At 42.4% G+C, this 19,700-nt stretch overlaps 1 protein-coding gene across 2 annotated transcripts in view; it reads right to left on the bottom strand.

The window, feature by feature from the left end:
- rps6kc1 (ribosomal protein S6 kinase polypeptide 1) overlaps positions 1-19,700 on the bottom strand; it is a 109,704-nt gene that overhangs the window by 67,397 nt on the left and 22,607 nt on the right. For both annotated transcript variants that reach the window (XM_061986964.2, XM_061986965.2), the window contains 3 exons: positions 17,547-17,924; positions 10,236-10,360; positions 10,059-10,157 (listed from right to left, as the gene is read on the bottom strand). In XM_061986964.2, coding sequence (XP_061842948.2) covers positions 10,059-10,157; positions 10,236-10,360; positions 17,547-17,924 — 602 coding nt within the window. The remainder of the gene's footprint in view (positions 1-10,058; positions 10,158-10,235; positions 10,361-17,546; positions 17,925-19,700) is intronic.

The raw sequence follows: 19,700 nt of genomic DNA, 5'->3' as shown, positions 1-19,700 counted from the left end.
AGTCGCTGCCGTTGTGTCCTTGGGCAAGACACTTTACCCACCTGCTCCCAGTGCCACCCACACTGGTTTAAATGTAACTTAGAAATTGTGTTTCACTAAGTAAAACGCTTTGAGTCACTAGAGAAAAAGCGCTATATAAATACAATTCACATTTTACGCTCCTATTTTGGTGTTGATTGTCATGTCATTTGTGGACGCCGTCTGCTCCACACGCTGTAAGTCTTTGCTGTCGTCCAGCATTCTGTTTTTGTTTACTTTGCAGCCAGTTCAGTTTTAGTTTTGCCTTTTAATAGCGGCACTCCCCTTTTGTTTATTTTTGGTTTAAGCATTAGACACCTTTTTACCTGCAAACCATTGTCTTCGTTCCCGACATTTACAAAGCAATTAGCTACCTGCTGCCACCTACTGATATGGAAGAGTATTACACGGTTACTCTGCCGAGCTCTAGACAGCACAGACACTCAACAACGGCGCATTTAGGGATTATAATTACTGGTTTGCAAAAAATATTTTTAACCCAATTAGGTGAAATGACATCATCTCCCACGGCACACGGGGTCCACGTTAATCAATTCATGGTAAAAAGAAAGGAGCTATCCAATAGCGCCATTTTGCCAAGCAAGCTTAAACGCCATCTCCAAACGAGACACCCTTCCGTTCAAAACAAGCCGATGGACTATTTTGTACGCTAACGCGGTGTTTTTCAACCTTTTTTCAGCCAAGGCACATTTTTTGCGTTGAAAAAATGCGGAGGCACACCACCAGCAGAAATCATTAAAAAACTAAACTCAGTTGACAGTAAAAAGTCGTTGTTGCAATTGTTGGATATGACTTTAAAACATAACTAAGCATGCATCACTATAGGTCTTGTCTCAAAGTAGATGTACTGTATCAATATAGGTCTTGTCTCAAAGTAGATGTACTGTATCAATATAGCTCTTGTCTCAAAGTAGGTGTACTGTCACCACCTGTCACATCACGCCGTGACTTATTATGAGGTTTTTTTGCTGTTTTCCTGTGTGTAGTGTTTTAGTTCTTGTCTTGCGCTCCTATTTTGGTGGCTTTTCCTCTTTTTTTTTTGGTATTTTCATGTTTTCCTTTGAGCGATATTTCCCGCATCTACTTTGTTTTAGCAATGAAGAATATTTCGGTTGTTTTTAAATCCTTCTTTGTGGGGACATTGTTGATTGTCATGTCATGTTCGGATGTACTTTGTGGACGCCGTCTTTGCTCCACAGTAAGTCTTTGCTGTCGTCCAGCATTCTGTTTTTGTTTACTTTGTAGCCAGTTCAGTTTTAGTTTCGTTCTCCATAGCCTTCCCTAAGCTTCAATGCCTTTTCTTAGGGGCACTCACCTTTTGTTTATTTTTGGTTTAAGCATTAGACATCTTTTTACCTGCACACTGTTTCCGACATCAACAAAGCAATTCGCTACCTGCTTCCACCTACTGATATGGAAGAGTATAACGTGGTAAGTCTGCCGATCTCCAGACAGTACAGACACTCAACAACGGCACATTATTTGCGGATTATAATTACTAGTGTGCAAAAAATATTTTTAACCCAAATAGGTGAAACTAGATAATCTCCCACGGCACACCAGACTGTATCTCACGGTACAGTGGTTGAAAAACACTGGTGTAGAGACGGTCAGAAAGCGGTTTGAAAATGGCCTGTAAAACATAATCCATGCAACAGTTTGACCACATTGTCTTTGCTCCACAGTAAGTCTTTGCTGTCGTCCAGCATTCTGTTTTTGTTTACTTTGTAGCCAGTTCAGTTTTAGTCTCGTTCTGCATAGCCTTCCCTAAGCTTCAATGCCTTTTCTTAGGGGCACTCATCTTTTGTTTATTTTTGGTTTAAGCATTTGACACCTTTTTTACCTTCACACTGCCTCCCGCTGTTTCTGACATCTACAAAGCAATTAGCTACCGGCTGCCACCTACTGATATGGAAGAGTATTACACGGTTACTCTGCCGAGCTCTAGACAGCACCGACACTCAACAACAACACATCATTTGCAGACTATAATTACTGGTTTGCAAAAAATATTTTTAACCCAAATAGGTGAAATTAGATCATCTCCCATGGCACACCAGACTGTATCTCACGGCACACTAGTGTGCTGCGGCACAGTGGTTGAAAAACACTGCTCTAACGTACAAACAATGAGAAACAGGCAACTTTTCTGAGAAAAACCACAAAGCTAAACGAGAGAGCCCTCAAAGCTAGCTCCCTTGTTGCTGAACTCGTAGCTAAATCAAAAAAAGTCCCACACTGTGGCAGAAACATTAATACTACCAGCTTGTAAAGCCATTGTAAATTAGATGCTCAGGCCCAAGTTTCACACGAGGTGAGTATAAATACATTTAGAAACTATATTATTAACTATATGTATTATATACCGTGTTTAGAGGAACTATTACGGCGTGTAAGTGGGATAAAACAAACAACATGTTTACTTGACCCACTTCCTGGGAAACTTATCAAGGAGCTTTTTGTATTATTAGGTCCATCAGTGCTAAATATTATAAACTTATCCCTTTCCTCTGGCACTGTTCCCCTAGCATTCAAAAAAGCGGTTATTCATCCTCTGCTCAAAAGACCTAACCTCGATCCTGACCTCATGGTAAACTACCGACCGGTGTCCCACCTTCCCTTTATTTCGAAAATCCTTGAAAAAATTGTCGCACAGCAGCTAAATGAACACTTAGTGTCTAACAATCTCTGTGAACCTTTTCAATCCGGTTTCAGGGCAAATCACTCTACGGAGACAGCCCTCGCAAAAATGACTAATGATCTACTGCTAACGATGGATTCTGATGCGTCATCTATGTTGCTGCTTCTTGATCTTAGCGCTGCTTTCGATACCGTCGATCATAATATTTTATTAGAGCGTATCAAAACACGTATTGGTATGTCAGACTTAGCCATGTCGTGGTTTAACTCTTATCTCACTGACAGGATGCAGTGCGTCTCCCATAATAATGTGACCTCGGACTATGTTAAGGTAACGTGCGGAGTTCCTCAGGGTTCGGTTCTTGGCAATAAACCCACATAAGAAACTAAGAACTCGCCCTCGATCATTCTACAGTAATAACGTGATTGGGCAGGCATGCTGTTTATATTGTGGGAAAGCAGACGTGAGAACAGGCTGTCAACACGTCACTCAGGTCCGCATGGAGCTGGAGGGGGCGTGGCCTCCAACTCCGCCTGAATTTCGGGAGATTTTCGGGAGAAAATTTGTCCCGGGAGGTTTTCGGGAGAGGCGCTGAATTTCGGGAGTCTCCCGGAAAATCCGGGGAGGGTTGGCAAGTATGCTTTAAGTTCATATGTGAGTCAAGGCAGGTGGCCAAATACTTTTGGCACTATAGTGTACAGTGTTTACCACACATTCATTTATTTGTGGCGGCCCGCCACGAAAGAATTACGTCCGCCACAAATGGATTTTTCGGCTTGTGACTCACTCGACCGCTCATAAAAGCAATGGGACTCTGTCTGTGAATGTACCTTGTAGTTACAACTCCGGTGCAGTAGGTGGCGGTAGCCTACTATGCATTGTAACTCTGCCAATAGCACTTAATTCACCTGGTGGGCCAGAAGAAGAAGAAGAAGAAGAAGAAGAAGAAGACGGAGTAAAAGAAAAACGGACCGACCGGATCAAAATACGAGGGTAATATAGGTTATAGGTAGATAGGTTATAGCTGCATCGCTCGCGGCTCGTCACATATTTAACGTTAATCCGCGATTTCACCGAGCGTTTCACTGACGGTGAGCAGCCTGACGCTGCTTCATTAACACCGCCGCTGTTTGACTCGGGGCCAGGGCAGACGCATGCAGTAACAGTCACATGTTACATACCGACGAGCTAACGTGTCCAGGTTATAACCCTGTTGTCAATAAACACACGTGGAGACGGTGCTTCAGATACTGCATTAATACTGAAGCTAAATTGTCCACTGTCCACTGCAGCATGTGAATGCAATGAAAAGAATAAAATCTGAGCCAACCAGCTGTTAAAATGTTGTCCAGGTTAATGTTTTGGCCATTAAAGGCCCTTCATTTCAAGATTTCAACTGTGATCGGGCTTTAAACAGGTGGCTGACCTGTTCAGATGGGTGTAACTGCTACTGGTCAAATAATGTGAAATAGCATTTAATTTTACATGTATGCAATGCCATTTAAATGTAATTATAGATAATAATAACAACAAAAACAATTACTGTGTAGTGTTGTAAATAGTCAACGGGAAGGATTTTAGTAAGATATAAGCCATGAGCACTACACAGCCAGAAAAAAATATTGGGGCAAGTAGATTTGAGAAGTCGGGCAAGTAGAAAAAAACCTTAACGTTGAACCCTGCATGTGTTGAGCTGCTGCCGCTTAAGGTTAGACGGCACTGTACATAGAGCGGTTCTGCTCGTTAGTAATACATTCTAATGTTGGATGTTCACTCCTTCACACAGATGAGTATAGAAAAATATTTTCAACGGCCGAAAAGGGCTCGACTTGGAGAGGAGGTAGGCCTACAGTCCGGACCACAGGAGGTATTATCAAAACGGTGTAGACACTTAGAAATCTCATAAGGAAAGTGAACAGACGTCCATCAGTGTGAAAATAAATTTGCTTCCAATATTTCCAGGCTTCAACTAGTGCCGCAGCTGTGGCAGCTGAGGCAGTAAGAGAGGGTGAGGAGGAAGGGATAGTAAGTACGCAGGGAGATGTTGTAGGAGAGGAGGAAGACAGGCAGCATGTAGAGCCAGCTAGGGCGGAGGCAACAGGTGAGACTCAGCAAAAACTGAAAAATAAAGCAGGTTCAGATCAGAAATGCACTTTTCTCATGAAAAGGGTCCTAATTTATATTCTTATGTGCCTTATAGAGGACCACGACAAAACATAGAGCGACTGGGTTCGATCCAGAATGGCTAAAAATGCCACAATTTAAGTCATGGCTGTATAACACCCAGCACGGTAAGCTCCAGTGTCTCCCTCTTCTCTGGAGGAGGGTCTGGCGAGCGAGACTAGCTCCAGTGCGACCTGTTCAGCAGCAGCAGCAGAAGGAGGAGGAGGAGGTTGACTGACTGTGGCAGGACACCTCTGCCTCTGTTTCACTTTATGTTGCTGGTAAATAATATGGTTGTAGTAGTAGGCTAAAGTTAAATTATTTAGTATGCACTAATTAAAGGGGCAGAGCTTTAAGAGACATTTTAGCTTTTATATTTTATAAGATATATTTTTTGTAAGAACCACAATTAATAAATATATTTCAGTGAATAACTAATTGTTCAAATCTGTATATAAATATGTACATAAAGTGTTGTAATTATATTCCAACTCTGCGTTCTTCTTGGTCATCGCCGCTGCCGCCCCCCACGCCCCGACCACACCACCACAAATAGATGCCTGTCCTGTGGGAAACACTGGTGTATGCGGCGCATTACATTGTATCGTATGCATGTTCCAAATAAACTGAAACTGAACTGAACTGAAACTATTATGTTATATCTTTTACTTTTATTTGTTCATAGACGATGTCCATTTTGCGAGCAGATGTTGGCGGCGCCCGCCCTAAATCGCTACCTTCTCTTCATCCCTGCCAATACCACAATTAAAAAGATGAAGCGCCACTTGTCCCTGATATCTTCATTTCGCCTCTTGCCTCTCCTGACATCATCATCACTCTTGTGCTCCATCACCCCCCTCCTGGGAGAGGCGGAGCATATGTGTGTGCACGCAGAGAGCGGCGGGCAACGCCTGCGTTCTCTCCGTGTGACCCCCCGGCCGGGACCAAACAGGTGCGGGCTAAATGGATATGAATGGAGATGTGAGTAAACAGAGCGGCGGGCGCTATCGCCAGGGCGCTAATATAATTAAGACACCAACATCAGGGGAGAAGGGGAAAAGGGGGAGGAGCGGCACGGGGCAGAAGGGGGCGAGGAGCTCTCTCCATCTGTCTCCTCTGTCCACATTAAAAGTAAAAAGGGGATTGCGCAACGATGGAGTGTCAAACTTGCACATGTGCAGAGGAACACATGCTGGTATTGTCAACATTCTCCTTAGGGTTGTTTTTTTTAGGGGGGGGGGTGTATAAGATGAGCGTCATTGATTCGATGTTGTGCAGCGCTCTCTGAGCCGCTTGCCAAGTCATTTCATGGCTGAGTGGGGAGGTTGCTTCGCCGGCAGCTGGCTGACAGAACCAGCAACCCAAACTGACCTTGGTGGTAGTCATAACTGCCGCTTAACTTACGCACACACACACACGCACTCTCTCTCTCCCTGCTATATTATGGAGTAAATCTGCGAGGTTTTTATTGCTGTAGATAAAAAGAAAGATGGCCGAAGGAGGAGAGGAGACACAGGGACGAACACTGGCGCGGCTCGCTATCCGCATTTATTGGGACATGATTCAACCTATAAACTGCAATTACGTGACTAAAGTGCAAGTGTTTTGTGAGGGCACAATTATTGTCTCACCTTGACCCTTAGCTTCTATTATACTGTCAATAATATAACACAACCTCACAGACTAGAAAAGTGGAGGTTGCTGGAGAGATGCCGGCCGGATCTCTTGCCCTTAAAGGGGAACATTATCACCAGACCTATGTAAGCGTCAATATATACCTTGATGTTGCAGAAAAAAGACCATATATTTTTTTAACCGATTTCCGATCTCTAAATGGGTGAATTTTGGCGAATTAAACGCCTTTCTATTATTCGCTCTCGGAGCGATGACGTCAGCCATTTTCTCAAACACCGAGTCAAATCAGCTCTGTTATTTTCCGTTTTTTCGACTGTTTTCCGTACCTTGGACACATCATTAAACACCTTTAACTTATTAACAATATTAACTATATGTGTTAAACATGCTTGCATTATCATTAAACATCTTTAACTTGTTAACAATATTAACTATATGTATTGAACATGCTTGCATTATCATTAAACACCTTTAACTTATTAACAATATTAACTATATGTGTTAAACATGCTTGTATTATCTTTAAACACCTTTAACTTATTAACAATATTAACTACGTGTTAAACATGCTTGTATTATCTTTAACCACCTTTAACTTGTTAACAATATTAACTATATGTGTTAAACATGCTTGTATTATCTTTAAACACCTTTAATTTATTAACAATATTAACTATATGTGTTAAACATTCTTGTATTATCATTAAACACCTTTAATTTATTAACAATATTAACTATATGTGTTAAACATGCTTGTATTATCTTTAAACACCTTTAATTTATTAACAATATTAACTATATGTGTTAAACATGCTTGTATTATCATTAAACATCTTTAACTTGTTAACAATATTAACTATATGTGTTAAACATGCTTGTATTATCATTAAACACCTTTAACTTGTTAACAATATTAACTATATGTGTTAAACATGCTTGCATTATCATTAAACATCTTTAACTTGTTAACAATATTAACTATATGTGTTGAACATGCTTGCATTATCATTAAACACCTTTAACTTGTTAACAATATTAACTATATGTGTTAAACATGCTTGTATTATCTTTAACCACCTTTAACTTGTTAACAATATTAACTATATGTGTTAAACATGCTTGTATTATCTTTAAACACCTTTAACTTATTAACAATATTAACTACATGTGTTAAACATGCTTGTATTATCTTTAACCACCTTTAACTTGTTAACAATATTAACTATATGTGTTAAACATGCTTGTATTATCTTTAACCACCTTTAACTTGTTAACAATATTAACTATATGTGTTAAACATGCTTGTATTATCTTTAAACACCTTTAATTTATTAACAATATTAACTATATGTGTTAAACATGCTTGTATGATCATTAAACATCTTTAACTTGTTAACAATATTAACTATGTGTTAAACATGCTTGTATTATCATTAAACACCTTTAAGTTGTTAACAATATTAACTATATGTGTCAAACATTCTTGTATTATCATTAAACATCTTTAAGTTGTTAACAATATTAACTATATGTGTTAAACATGCTTGTATTATCTCTAAAGGGGAACATTATCACCAGACCTATGTAAGCGTCAATATATACCTTGATGTTGCAGAAAAAAGACCATATATTTTTTAACCGATTTCCGAACTCTAAATGGGTGAATTTTGGCGAATTAAACGCCTTTCTAATATTCGCTCTCGGAGCGATGACGTCACGTCGTGACGTCACATCGGGAAGCAATCCGCCATTTTCTCAAACACCGAGTCAAATCAGCTCTGTTCTTTTCCGTTTTTTCGACTGTTTTCCGTACCTTGGAGACATCATGCCTCGTCGGTGTGTTGTCGGAGGGTGTAACAACACCAACAGGGACGGATTCAAGTTGCACCAGTGGCCCAAAGATGCCAAAGTGGCAAGAAATTGGACGTTTGTTCCGCACACTTTACCGACGAAAGCTATGCTACGACAGAGATGGCAAGAATGTGTGGATATCCTGCGACACTCAAAGCAGATGCATTTCCAACCATAAAGTCAAAGAAATCTGCCGCCAGACCCCCATTGAATCTGCCGGAGTGTGTGAGCAATTCAGGGACAAAGGGCCTCGGTAGCACGGCAATCAATGGCGGCAGTTTGTTCCCGCAGACGAGCGAGCTAAACCCCCTATCGACCCTAGCTTCCCTGGCCTGCTGACATCAACTCCAAAACTGGACAGATCAGCTTTCAGGAAAAGATAGCGGATGAGGGTATGTCTACAGAATATATTAATTGATGGAAACTGGGCTGTCTGCACTCTCAAAGTGCATGTTGTTGCCAAATGTATTTCATATGCTGTAAACCTAGTTCATAGTTTCCTTTAATGCCAAACAAACACATACCAATCGTTGGTTAGAAGGCGATCGCCGAATTCGTCCTCGCTTTCTCCCGTGTCGCTGGCTGTCGTGTCGTTTTCGTTGGTTTCGCTTGCATACGGCTCAATAGCTTCAGTTTCTTCTTCAATTTCGTTTTCGCTACCTGCCTCCACACTACAACCATCCGTTTCAATACATGCGTAATCTGTTGAATCGCTTAAGCCGCTGAAATCCGAGTCTGAATCCGAGCTAATGTCGCTATAATTTGCTGTTCTATCCGCCATGTTTGTTTGTATCGGCATCACTATGTGACGTCACAGGAAAATGGACGGGTGTATATAACGATCCAGTGAGAGCTGAAGAGGTGGAGTGCCATCTCCGGGTTGGGGAGGAGACCCTGCCCCAAGTGGAGGAGTTCAAGTACCTCAGAGTCTTGTTCACGAGTGAGGGAAGAGTGGATGGTGAGATCGACAGGCGGATCGGTGCGGCATCTTCAGTAATGCGGACGCTGTATCGATCCGTTGTGGTGAAGAAGGAGCTGAGCCGGAAGGCAAAGCTCTCAATTTACCGGTCGATCTACGTTCCCATCCTCACCTATGGTCATGAGCTTTGGGTTATGACCGAAAGGACAAGATCACGGGTACAAGCGGCCCAAATGAGTTTCCTCCGCCGGGTGGCGGGTCTCTCCCTTAGAGATAGGGTGAGAAGCTCTGCCATCCGGGAGGAACTCAGAGTAAAGCCGCTGCTCCTCCACATGGAGAGGAGCCAGATGAGGTGGCTCGGGCATCTGGTCAGGATGCCACCCGAACGCTTAGGGCATGTCCGACCGGTAGGAGGCCAAGGGGAAGACCCAGGACACTTTGGGTAGACTATTTTATTTTTATTTCATTATTTTTTTTAGATATATGCATACTAGTTATAGCTATTTGGCTATTCTATTTTTATTTTTTTTTTATTATCTTTTTATTTATTTAATTTTTTTAATACTCCGTAGCACTTTGAGATTGCTTACTCAATATAAAGTGCTTTTTACAAATAAAATCTATTATTACTATTATTATTATTATTATTATGTCTACCGGCTGGCCTGGGAACGCCTCAGGATCCCCTGGGAGGAGCCGGACAAAGTGGCTGGGGAGAGGAAAGTCTGGGCTTCCCTGCTTAGGCTGCTGCCCCCGCGACCCGACCTCGGATAAGCGGACGAAGATGGATGGATGGATGTTGAAACCGACCTTATCGATGACGCCCAACACCCTGTAGACGCCGAGATCCTCAGAGGGGCTGTCCTGGCTCCCTCTGCTGGCGGAAGCACAACACTGCGCTCCTATCATCTGTAACCAAGAAGATCAAGGTTGTTTTGTACTATACCAATATTAAAAAAGTTTTTTTTCCGTGTCTCTTCCACTTACTACTGTCTGTGTTGACCCTTGACCCATGTTGCTGCGAAGATGCTGGCTGGAAATCTGCTCCGCACGCATCAGGTACTCGGCCGTCTTCTTCTTCACTGCCTCTCGCCGCTTGGGGCTAGGCTCGCCTGTAATGGAATGGTAAAAAAAAAAATAGTGGCGTCATTTGGCTTATTTTTAGCTTTTAATAGAGTGGAACCTCGATTTAAGGGAGACCCTCATTGTACGAACTCTTCAATTTACAAACCACAGGCCGAATGACAATTTGCTTTGTTGTATGAACCTTGTCTCAGTGTATGAATGTCTCATCCACCCATTGCAGGCTGATTGATATCATGGTGCTCACGGTGCATTCCATTTACAAAACCCCAAAACCAGTGAAGTTGGCACGTTGTGTAAATGGTAAATAAAAACAGAATACAAAGATTTGCAAATCCTTATCAAATGATATTCAATTGAATAGACTGCAAAGACAAGATATTTAAGTTCGAACTGAGAAACTTTATTTTTTTGGAATTTAATGGCAGAAAAGTTGGCACGGGGGCATTTTTACCACTGTGCACGCTTTTACTACGAAGCCACGCTGTTGTAACACTTGCAGAATGTGGCTCGGCATTGTCTTGCTGAAATAAGCAGGGGCGTCCATGGAAAAGACGTTGCTTGGATGGCAACATATGTTGCTCCAAAACCTGTATGTACCGTATTTTCCGCACTATAAGGCGCACCTAAAAACCACAAATTTTCTCAAAAGCTGACAGTGCGCCTTATAACCCGGTGCGCTTTATATATGGATAAATATTAAGATTCATTTTCATAAAGTTTCGGTCTCGCAACTTCGGTAAACAGCCGCCATCTTTTTTCCCGGTAGAACAGGAAGCGCTTCTTCTTCTACGCAAGCAACCGCCAAGGTAAGCACCCGCCCCCATAGAACAGGAAGCGCTTCTTCTTCTACTGTAAGCAACCACCCGCCCGCGTAGAAGAATAAAAAGCGCGCGGATATCACCGTACGTTTCATTTCCTTTGTGTGTTTACATCTGTAAAGACCACAAAATGGCTCCTACTAAGCGACAGGTATCCGGTTCATGAAAAGACGCAATCTCTCCATCCGCACACGGATTACTATTTCACAGCAACTGATATTCCTGTGAACCGCACTGTGGATACAACGGGAGCACGTACGGTGAATATTCGCACCACAGGGAATGAGAAGTCATCCTTCACTGTGGTTCTAGCTTGCCATGCTAATGGCCAGAAACTTTCACCCATGGTGATATTCAAAAGGAAGACCTTGCCAAAAGAGACCTTTCCAGCCGGCGTTGATCATAAAAGCTAACTCGAAGGGATGGATGAAGAAAAGATGAGCGAGTGGTTAAGGTAAGTTTAAGTTTACGCGAAGAGGCCGGGTGGCTTTTTTCACGCAGCTCTGTCCATGTTGATATACCGGTACGTATGTTTGTGATTGCACATTTGCGTACATTTTGGGAGTGAACAGAGTTGTTAGAACGCTGGTTTTTAATATATTATTAAAGTTTGACTGACCGATCTGACTGTTTTTTTGACATTCCTTTAGCGCAGTTAGATGCGGCTTACAACACGGGGCGGCTTATAGGTGGACAAAGTTTTGAAATATGCCGTTCATTGAAGGCGCGGCTTATAACCCAGGGCGGCTTATGGTGCGGAAAATACGGTACCTTTCAGCATTAATGTGTAAGTTACCCATGCCTTGGGCACTAATACACCCCCATACCATCACAGATGCTGGCTTTTCAACTTTGCGCCTAGAACAATCCGGATGGTTCTTTTTTCTCTTTGTTCCGAAGGACACACAACCACAGTTTCCAAAAACAATTTGAAATGTGGACTCGTCAAGACCACAGAACACTTTTCCACTTTGCATCAGTCCATCTTAGATGAGCTCGGGCCCAGCGAAGCCGGCGGCGTTTCTGGGTGTTGTTGATAAATGGCTTTTGCCATGCACAGTAGAGTTTTAACTTGCCCTTACTGATGTAGCAACAAATTGTAGCTAGTGACAGTGGTTTTCTGGAGTGTTCCTGAGCCCATGTGGTGATATCTTTTACACACTGATGTCGCTTTTTGATGCAGTACCAACTGAGGGATCCAAGGTCCATAATATCATCGCTTACGTGCAGTGATTTCTCCAGATTCTCGAAACTTTTGATGATATTACGGGACCGTAGATGGTGAAATTCCTAAATTCCTTGCAATAGCTTGTTGAGAAATGTTGTTCTCACATATGTGTAAGTTACCCATGCCTTGGGCACTAATACACCCCCATACCATCACACATGCTGGCTTTTGAACTTTGCGCCTATAACAGTCCGGATGGTTCTTTTCCTCTTTGGTCCGGAGGACACGACGTCCACAGTTTCCAAAAACCATTTGAAAAGTGGACTCGTCAGACCACAGAACCATCACACATGAGCTCGGGCCCAGCGAAGCCGGCGGCGTTTCTGGGTGTTGTTGATAAATGGCTTTCGCTTTACATAGTAGAGTTTTAACTTGTACTTACAGATGTAGCGACCAACTGTAGTTACTGACAGTGGGTTTCTGAAGTGTTCCTGAGCCCATGTGGTGATATCCTTTACACACTGATGTCGCTTTTTGATGCAGTACAGCCTGAGGGATCGACGGTCACGGGCATTCAATGTTGGTTTTTTTCAGCCGTACAGTGATTTCTCCAGATTCTCTGAACCTTTTGATGACATTACGGACCGTAGATGGTGAAAGCCCTAAATTCCTTGTGGCAGTCTTCTCCTCCTCTGTTAAACAAGTCTACTATGTCATAATTTTTCCAGAAAAGTCTGTTAATTAAAAACTTGCGGTGGTACTCGATCTTTTCAAAAGGAGCAAGCACAAAATGACTGCCAGCGGGACACAAACTGGTTGAATAAAGCACTGGTACATAGAAGCCTACAGTATTTGGCGCGATGTAAAGATTCGTAAGTTGAAAAGTTTGCAAATGGAGGGGTTAGTAAATCGAGGTTCCATTGTATGTACAGTATAAAAAAGTATTTTTGAAACATATTTTTGCCAACAAATTCAATATAAAGTGGTTAATATAAATGTAAAAAATCATGTAGCCTGTTTTTTTGCTTAAATATGATCAAGTTTCCCTTCACTTATGTGTGCTATACTTTGAAAAAGCAGACTTACCGTATTTCCCGGACTATAAGGCGCACTTAAAATCCTTTTTTTCCCCTCAAAACTCGACAATGCGCCTTATAATCCGGTGCGCCTAATGTAAGGAATAAGTTTGGTTGAGCTTACCCACGTCGAAGGTTATTTTATTTGGTACATGGTGTAATGATAAGTGTGACCAGTAGATGGCAGTCAAACATAAGCGATAAGTGTAGGCTGCACTATGATGGCAATATGTCATTGTAATATATGTCAACAAAACAACAATGTTCCATTGAAAATATAGAACATTACACACGGCGCTCAAAAATCTATCAAAATGTTTTAGTGCGACTTTGGTAAGCTATGAAGCCACACCTCTTGATGGATTGTCGGCACATTAAACATACGAGTATTATTATGGTGTGTGTATAAGGTAAGACATATTATCTGGTGTTTTGTTTCATAATATTATGCAAAAGCAACTTTTTTTACCTTCTGGTACCTGCTGATCTGTATTTGGGATCTGCATAAGTCCTGAAAATCGATAAGCTTCTTCTTTTTGTCTATCTTCTTGTTATGGGACATTCATTCTCCACTGTTGCCATTTCTAATATAAAGTAGTGTAAAGTTCTTACTTATATATCTGTCAGTAAACTCGCCATGAAAGCGCTAAAACATACCGGTGTAGTGAGTTTACATTATTCACCCAAGAAACTTTAGTTATTAGACAGTTCCGGTCGGACGGTATTTCACGGGACACATTTCCTGTGTTTTTGTTTCCGAATGAGGAGATGCTGCTCCGTTATTGATTGAAGCAAAATCTGAATGTCATTAAAACAGTTAGCGCCATCTTTTGACACTTCTTCCACTCCCGTCCTTGCACGCTACACCGCTACAACAAAGATGACGGGGTGCGCCTAATGTACGGAATAATTCTGGTTTTGCTTACCGACCTCGAAGCTATTTTATTTGGTACATGGTGTAATGACAAGTGTGACCAGTCGAAGCAAGTCTCACACAAGAGATACGTGTAGACTGCAATATGACTCAAGTAAACAACACCAACATTTTACATGTTCCACTGAAAATATAGAACATTACACACGGCGCTCAAAAATCTATCAAAATGTTTTAGTAGGACTTTGGTAAGCTATGATGCCGCATCGCTTGATGGATTGTCAGCGCATTAAACATACCAGTATTATTATGGTGTGTGTATAAGGTAAGACATATTATCTGGCGTTTTGTTTCGCAATATTATGCAAACGCAACTTTTCGTACCTTCTGGTACCTGCTGATCTGTATTTGGGATCTGCATAAGTCCTGAAAATCGATAAGCTTCTTCTTTTTCTCTATCTTCTTGTTATGGGAGATTCATTCTCCACTGTTGCCATTTCTAATATAAAGTAGTGTAAAGTTCTTACTTATATCTGTCAGTAAACTCGTCATGAAAGCACTAAAACATACCGGTGTAGTGAGTTTACATTATTCACCCAAGGAACTTTAGTTATTAGAGAGTTCCGGTCCGACGGTATTTCAAGGGACACATTTCCTGTGTTTTTGTTTCCGAATGAGGAGATGCTGCTCCGTTATTGATTGAAGCAAAGCCTGAATGTCATTAAAACAGTTAGCGCCATCTTTTGACACTTCTTCCACACCCGTCCTTGCACGCTACACCGCTACAACAAAGATGACGGGGTGCGCCTAATGTACGGAATAATTCTGGTTTTGCTTACCGACCTCGAAGCTATTTTATTTGGTACATGGTGTAATGACAAGTGTGACCAGTCGAAGCAAGTCTCACACAAGAGATACGTGTAGACTGCAATATGACTCAAGTAAACAACACCAACATTTTACATGTTCCACTGAAAATATAGAACATTACACACGGCGCTCAAAAATCTATCAAAATGTTTTAGTAGGACTTTGGTAAGCTATGATGCCGCATCGCTTGATGGATTGTCAGCGCATTAAACATACCAGTATTATTATGGTGTGTGTATAAGGTAAGACATATTATCTGGCGTTTTGTTTCGCAATATTATGCAAACGCAACTTTTCGTACCTTCTGGTACCTGCTGATCTGTATTTGGGATCTGCATAAGTCCTGAAAATTGATAAGCTTTTTCTTTTTCTCTATCTTCTTGTTATGGGAGATTCATTCTCCACTGTTGCCATTTCTAATATAAAGTAGTGTAAAGTTCTTACTTATATCTGTCAGTAAACTCACCATGAAAGCGCTAAAACATACCGGTATAGTGAGTTTACATTATTCACCCAAGGAACTTTAGTTATTAGAGAGTTCCGGTCGGACGTTTTTTCACGGGACACATTTCCGGTCTTGTTGTTGTTTCCGGATGAGGAGATGCTGCTCCGTTGTTGATTGAAGTAAAGTCTGAATGTCATTAAAATAGTTAGCGCCATCTTTTGACACTTCTTCCCCTCCTGTCCTTGCACGCTACACCGCTACAACAAAGATGACGGGGAGAAGACGCTGTCGAAGGTGAGCCACGTAAATAAGACCGCCCACAAAACGGCGCGGCCTGAAGCGACTGTCAGAAAGCGACTTGAAGATGATGTGTAAAACATCATCTATGCAACATTTTGACCAAAGAACCACCATTACATGTTATGTAGACCACAAGGAAGTCTTTTACATGAAATGCTCAGTCATTCACAAACAAGGATGGGGCGAGGGTCACCACTTTGTCAACAAATGTGTGAGCAAATCGTTGAACAGTTTAAGAAAAACCTTTCTCAACCAGCTATTGCAAGGAATTCAGGGATTTCACCATCTACGGTCCGTAATATCATCAAAGGGTTCAGAGAATCTGGAGAAATCACTGCACGTAAGCAGCTAAGCCCGTGACCTTCCATCCCTCAGGCTGTACTGCATCAACAAGCGACATCAGTGTGTAAAGGATATCACCACATGGGCTCAAGAACACTTCAGAAACCCACTGTCAGTAACTACAGTTAGTTGCTACATCTGTAAGTGCAAGTTAAAACTCTCCTATGCAAGGCGAAAATCGTTTATCAACAACACCCAGAAACGCTGTCGGCTTCGCTGGGCCTGAGCTCATCTAAGATGGACTGATACAAAGTGGAAAAGTGTTCTGCAGTTCCAAATTGTTTTTGGAAACTGTGGACGTGGAGTCCTCCGGACTAAAGAGGAAAAGAACCATCCGGATTGTTATAGGCGAAAAGTGTAAAAGCCAGCATGTGTGATGGTATGGGGGTGTATTAGTGCCCGAGACATGGGTAACTTACACATCTGTGAAGGCACCATTAATGCTGAAAGGTACATACAGGTTTTGGAGCAACATATGTTGCCATCCAAGCAACGTTACCACGGACGCCCCTGCTTATTTCAGCAAGACAATGCCAAGCCACGTGTTACATCAACGTGGCTTCATAGTAAAAGAGTGCGGGTACTAGACTGGCCTGCCTGTAGTCCAGACCTGTCACCCATTGAAAATGTGTGGCACATTATGAAGCCTAAAATAGCACAACGGAGACCCCCGGACTGTTGAACAACTTAAGCTGTACATCAAGCAAGAATGGGAAAGAATTCCACCTGAGAAGCTTCAAAAATGTGTCTCCTCAGTTCCCAAACGTTTACTGAGTGTTGTTAAAAGGAAAGGCCATGTAACACAGTGGCGAACATGCCCTTTCCCAACTACTTTGGCACGTGTTGCAGCCATGAAATTCTAAGTTAATGATTATTTGCAAAAAAAAAAATAAAGTTTATGAGTTTGAACATCAAATATTCAACTGAATATGGGTTGAAAAGGATTTGCAAATCATTGTATTCCGTTTATATTTACATCTAACACAATTTCCCAACTCATATGGAAACGGGGTTTGTAATCCGGTGCGCCTAATATATGAAAAAATGTCAAAAATAGAGCATTCATCGGCAGTGCGCCTTATAATCCGGTGCGCCCTATGGTCCGGAAAATGCGGTAAGTAATATTATTGATAAATAATTTCCCAGTCTTTGTTAGCAGTTTGTGATATTTTCTTCTTGCGCGCTACATTCGCCTCTGCTTTTACCCATGGGAAGTTGAGACAAAGTAAACAGCGCCTCTGCTGGTTGCAGCCAAGTAGTGCACCTCATTTTGTCTCAATGGCTTCAAGAGTGGGATTATTACGTCCCCCCAAACTGACCTTGGACACCTTGCAGCAGAAGGTCCACTCCACTTCGATAGAAGGAAAACGCCGCCTGATAGTCCTGATCTTTCTCCTTCTGCGCGGCGACGCGAATGAGTTCGCCGGCTTTGTCCAGGTAGTCCGACTTCACCTTCTCCTTGGAGTCTTGGATCTTCTTCTTGGAGAAAAGGGACCTTCGGCCGGGCCGGCTGACCTCTGACTTGGGGGAATCGTGCAGAGAGGGCAAGCGAGGACTGCTGCTGTTGCTGCTAATGCTGGCGGCTCCCCCTTGTGGCTGGTTTGGGGAGGTGCGGCCTGAGGCCATGCCATCGTCCAGCTCAGCCAAAGAGTCTGTGTCCACGGCCAAGGAGGTCAAGTCGCTGTCACTGGACGGGCCTGGGGGGGTGGGGGGGGGTGGATGTAAGAGACGTGAGGACATGTTAAAGCATCCAACAGCGGCTGTAAACCTAGAACAGGGGTCGGCAACCCGCGGCTCTTTAGCGCCGCCCTAGTGGCTCTCTGGAGCTTTTTCAAAAAATGTATGAAAAATGGAAAAAGATGAGGGGGAAAAAATCTGTTTTTGTTTTAATATGGTTTCTGTAGGAGGACAAACATGACACAAACCTCCCTAATTGTTACAAAGCACACTGTATATATTAAACATGCTTCACTGATTCGAGTATTTGGCGAGCGCCGTTTTGTCCTACTAATTTTGGCAGTCCTTGAACTCACCGTAGTTTGTTTACAAGTACAGGTAAAAGCCAGTAAATTAGAATATTTTGAAAAACTTGATTTATTTCAGTAATTGCATTCAAAAGGTGTAACTTGTACATTATATTTATTCATTGCACACAGACTGATGCGTTCAAATGTTTATTTCATTTAATTTTGATGATTTGAAGTGGCAACAAATGAAAATCCAAAATTCCGTGTGTCACAAAATTAGAATATTACTTAAGGCTAATACAAAAAAGGGATTTTTAGAAATGTTGGCCAACTGAAAAGTATGAAAATGAAAAATATGAGCATGTACAATACTCAATACTTGGTTGGAGCTCCTTTTGCCTCAATTACTGCGTTAATGCGGCGTGGCATGGAGTCGATGAGTTTCTGGCACTGCTCAGGTGTTATGAGAGCCCAGGTTGCTCTGATAGTGGCCTTCAACTCTTCTGCGTTTTTGGGTCTGGCATTCTGCATCTTCCTTTTCACAATACCCCACAGATTTTCTATGGGGCTAAGGTCAGGGGAGTTGGCGGGCCAATTTAGAACAGAAATACCATGGTCCGTAAACCAGGCACGGGTAGATTTTGCGCTGTGTGCAGGCGCCAAGTCCTGTTGGAACTTGAAATCTCCATCTCCATAGAGCATGTCAGCAGCAGGAAGCATGAAGTGCTCTAAAACTTGCTGGTAGACGGCTGCGTTGACCCTGGATCTCAGGAAACAGAGTGGACCGACACCAGCAGATGACATGGCACCCCAAACCATCACTGATGGTGGAAACTTTACACTAGACTTCAGGCAACGTGGATCCTGTGCCTCTCCTGTCTTCCTCCAGACTCTGGGACCTCGATTTCCAAAGGAAATGCAAAATTTGCATGGTTGGGTGATGGTTTGGGGTGCCATGTCATCTGCTGGTGTCGGTCCACTCTGTTTCCTGAGATCCAGGGTCAACGCAGCCGTCTACCAGCAAGTTTTAGAGCACTTCATGCTTCCTGCTGCTGACCTGCTCTATGGAGATGGAGATTTCAAGTTCCAACAGGACTTGGCGCCTGCACACAGCGCAAAATCTACCCGTGCCTGGTTTACGGACCATGGTATTTCTGTTCTAAATTGGCCCGCCAACTCCCCTGACCTTAGCCCCATAGAAAATCTGTGGGGTATTGTGAAAAGGAAGATGCAGAATGCCAGACCCAAAAACGCAGAAGAGTTGAAGGCCACTATCAGAGCAACCTGGGCTCTCATAACACCTGAGCAGTGCCAGAAACTCATCGACTCCATGCCACGCCGCATTAACGCAGTAATTGAGGCAAAAGGAGCTCCAACCAAGTATTGAGTATTGTACATGCTCATATTTTTCATTTTCATACTTTTCAGTTGGCCAACATTTCTAAAAATCCCTTTTTTGTATTAGCCTTAAGTAATATTCTAATTTTGTGACACACGGAATTTTGG

Source organism: Nerophis lumbriciformis, linkage group LG26 (genome assembly GCF_033978685.3).
Source record: "Nerophis lumbriciformis linkage group LG26, RoL_Nlum_v2.1, whole genome shotgun sequence".
In the NCBI taxonomy this organism is placed as follows: domain Eukaryota; kingdom Metazoa; phylum Chordata; class Actinopteri; order Syngnathiformes; family Syngnathidae; genus Nerophis; species Nerophis lumbriciformis.
Note: the sequence above shows the minus strand (reverse complement) of the source record. Positions and strands in the feature narration are given on the sequence as shown.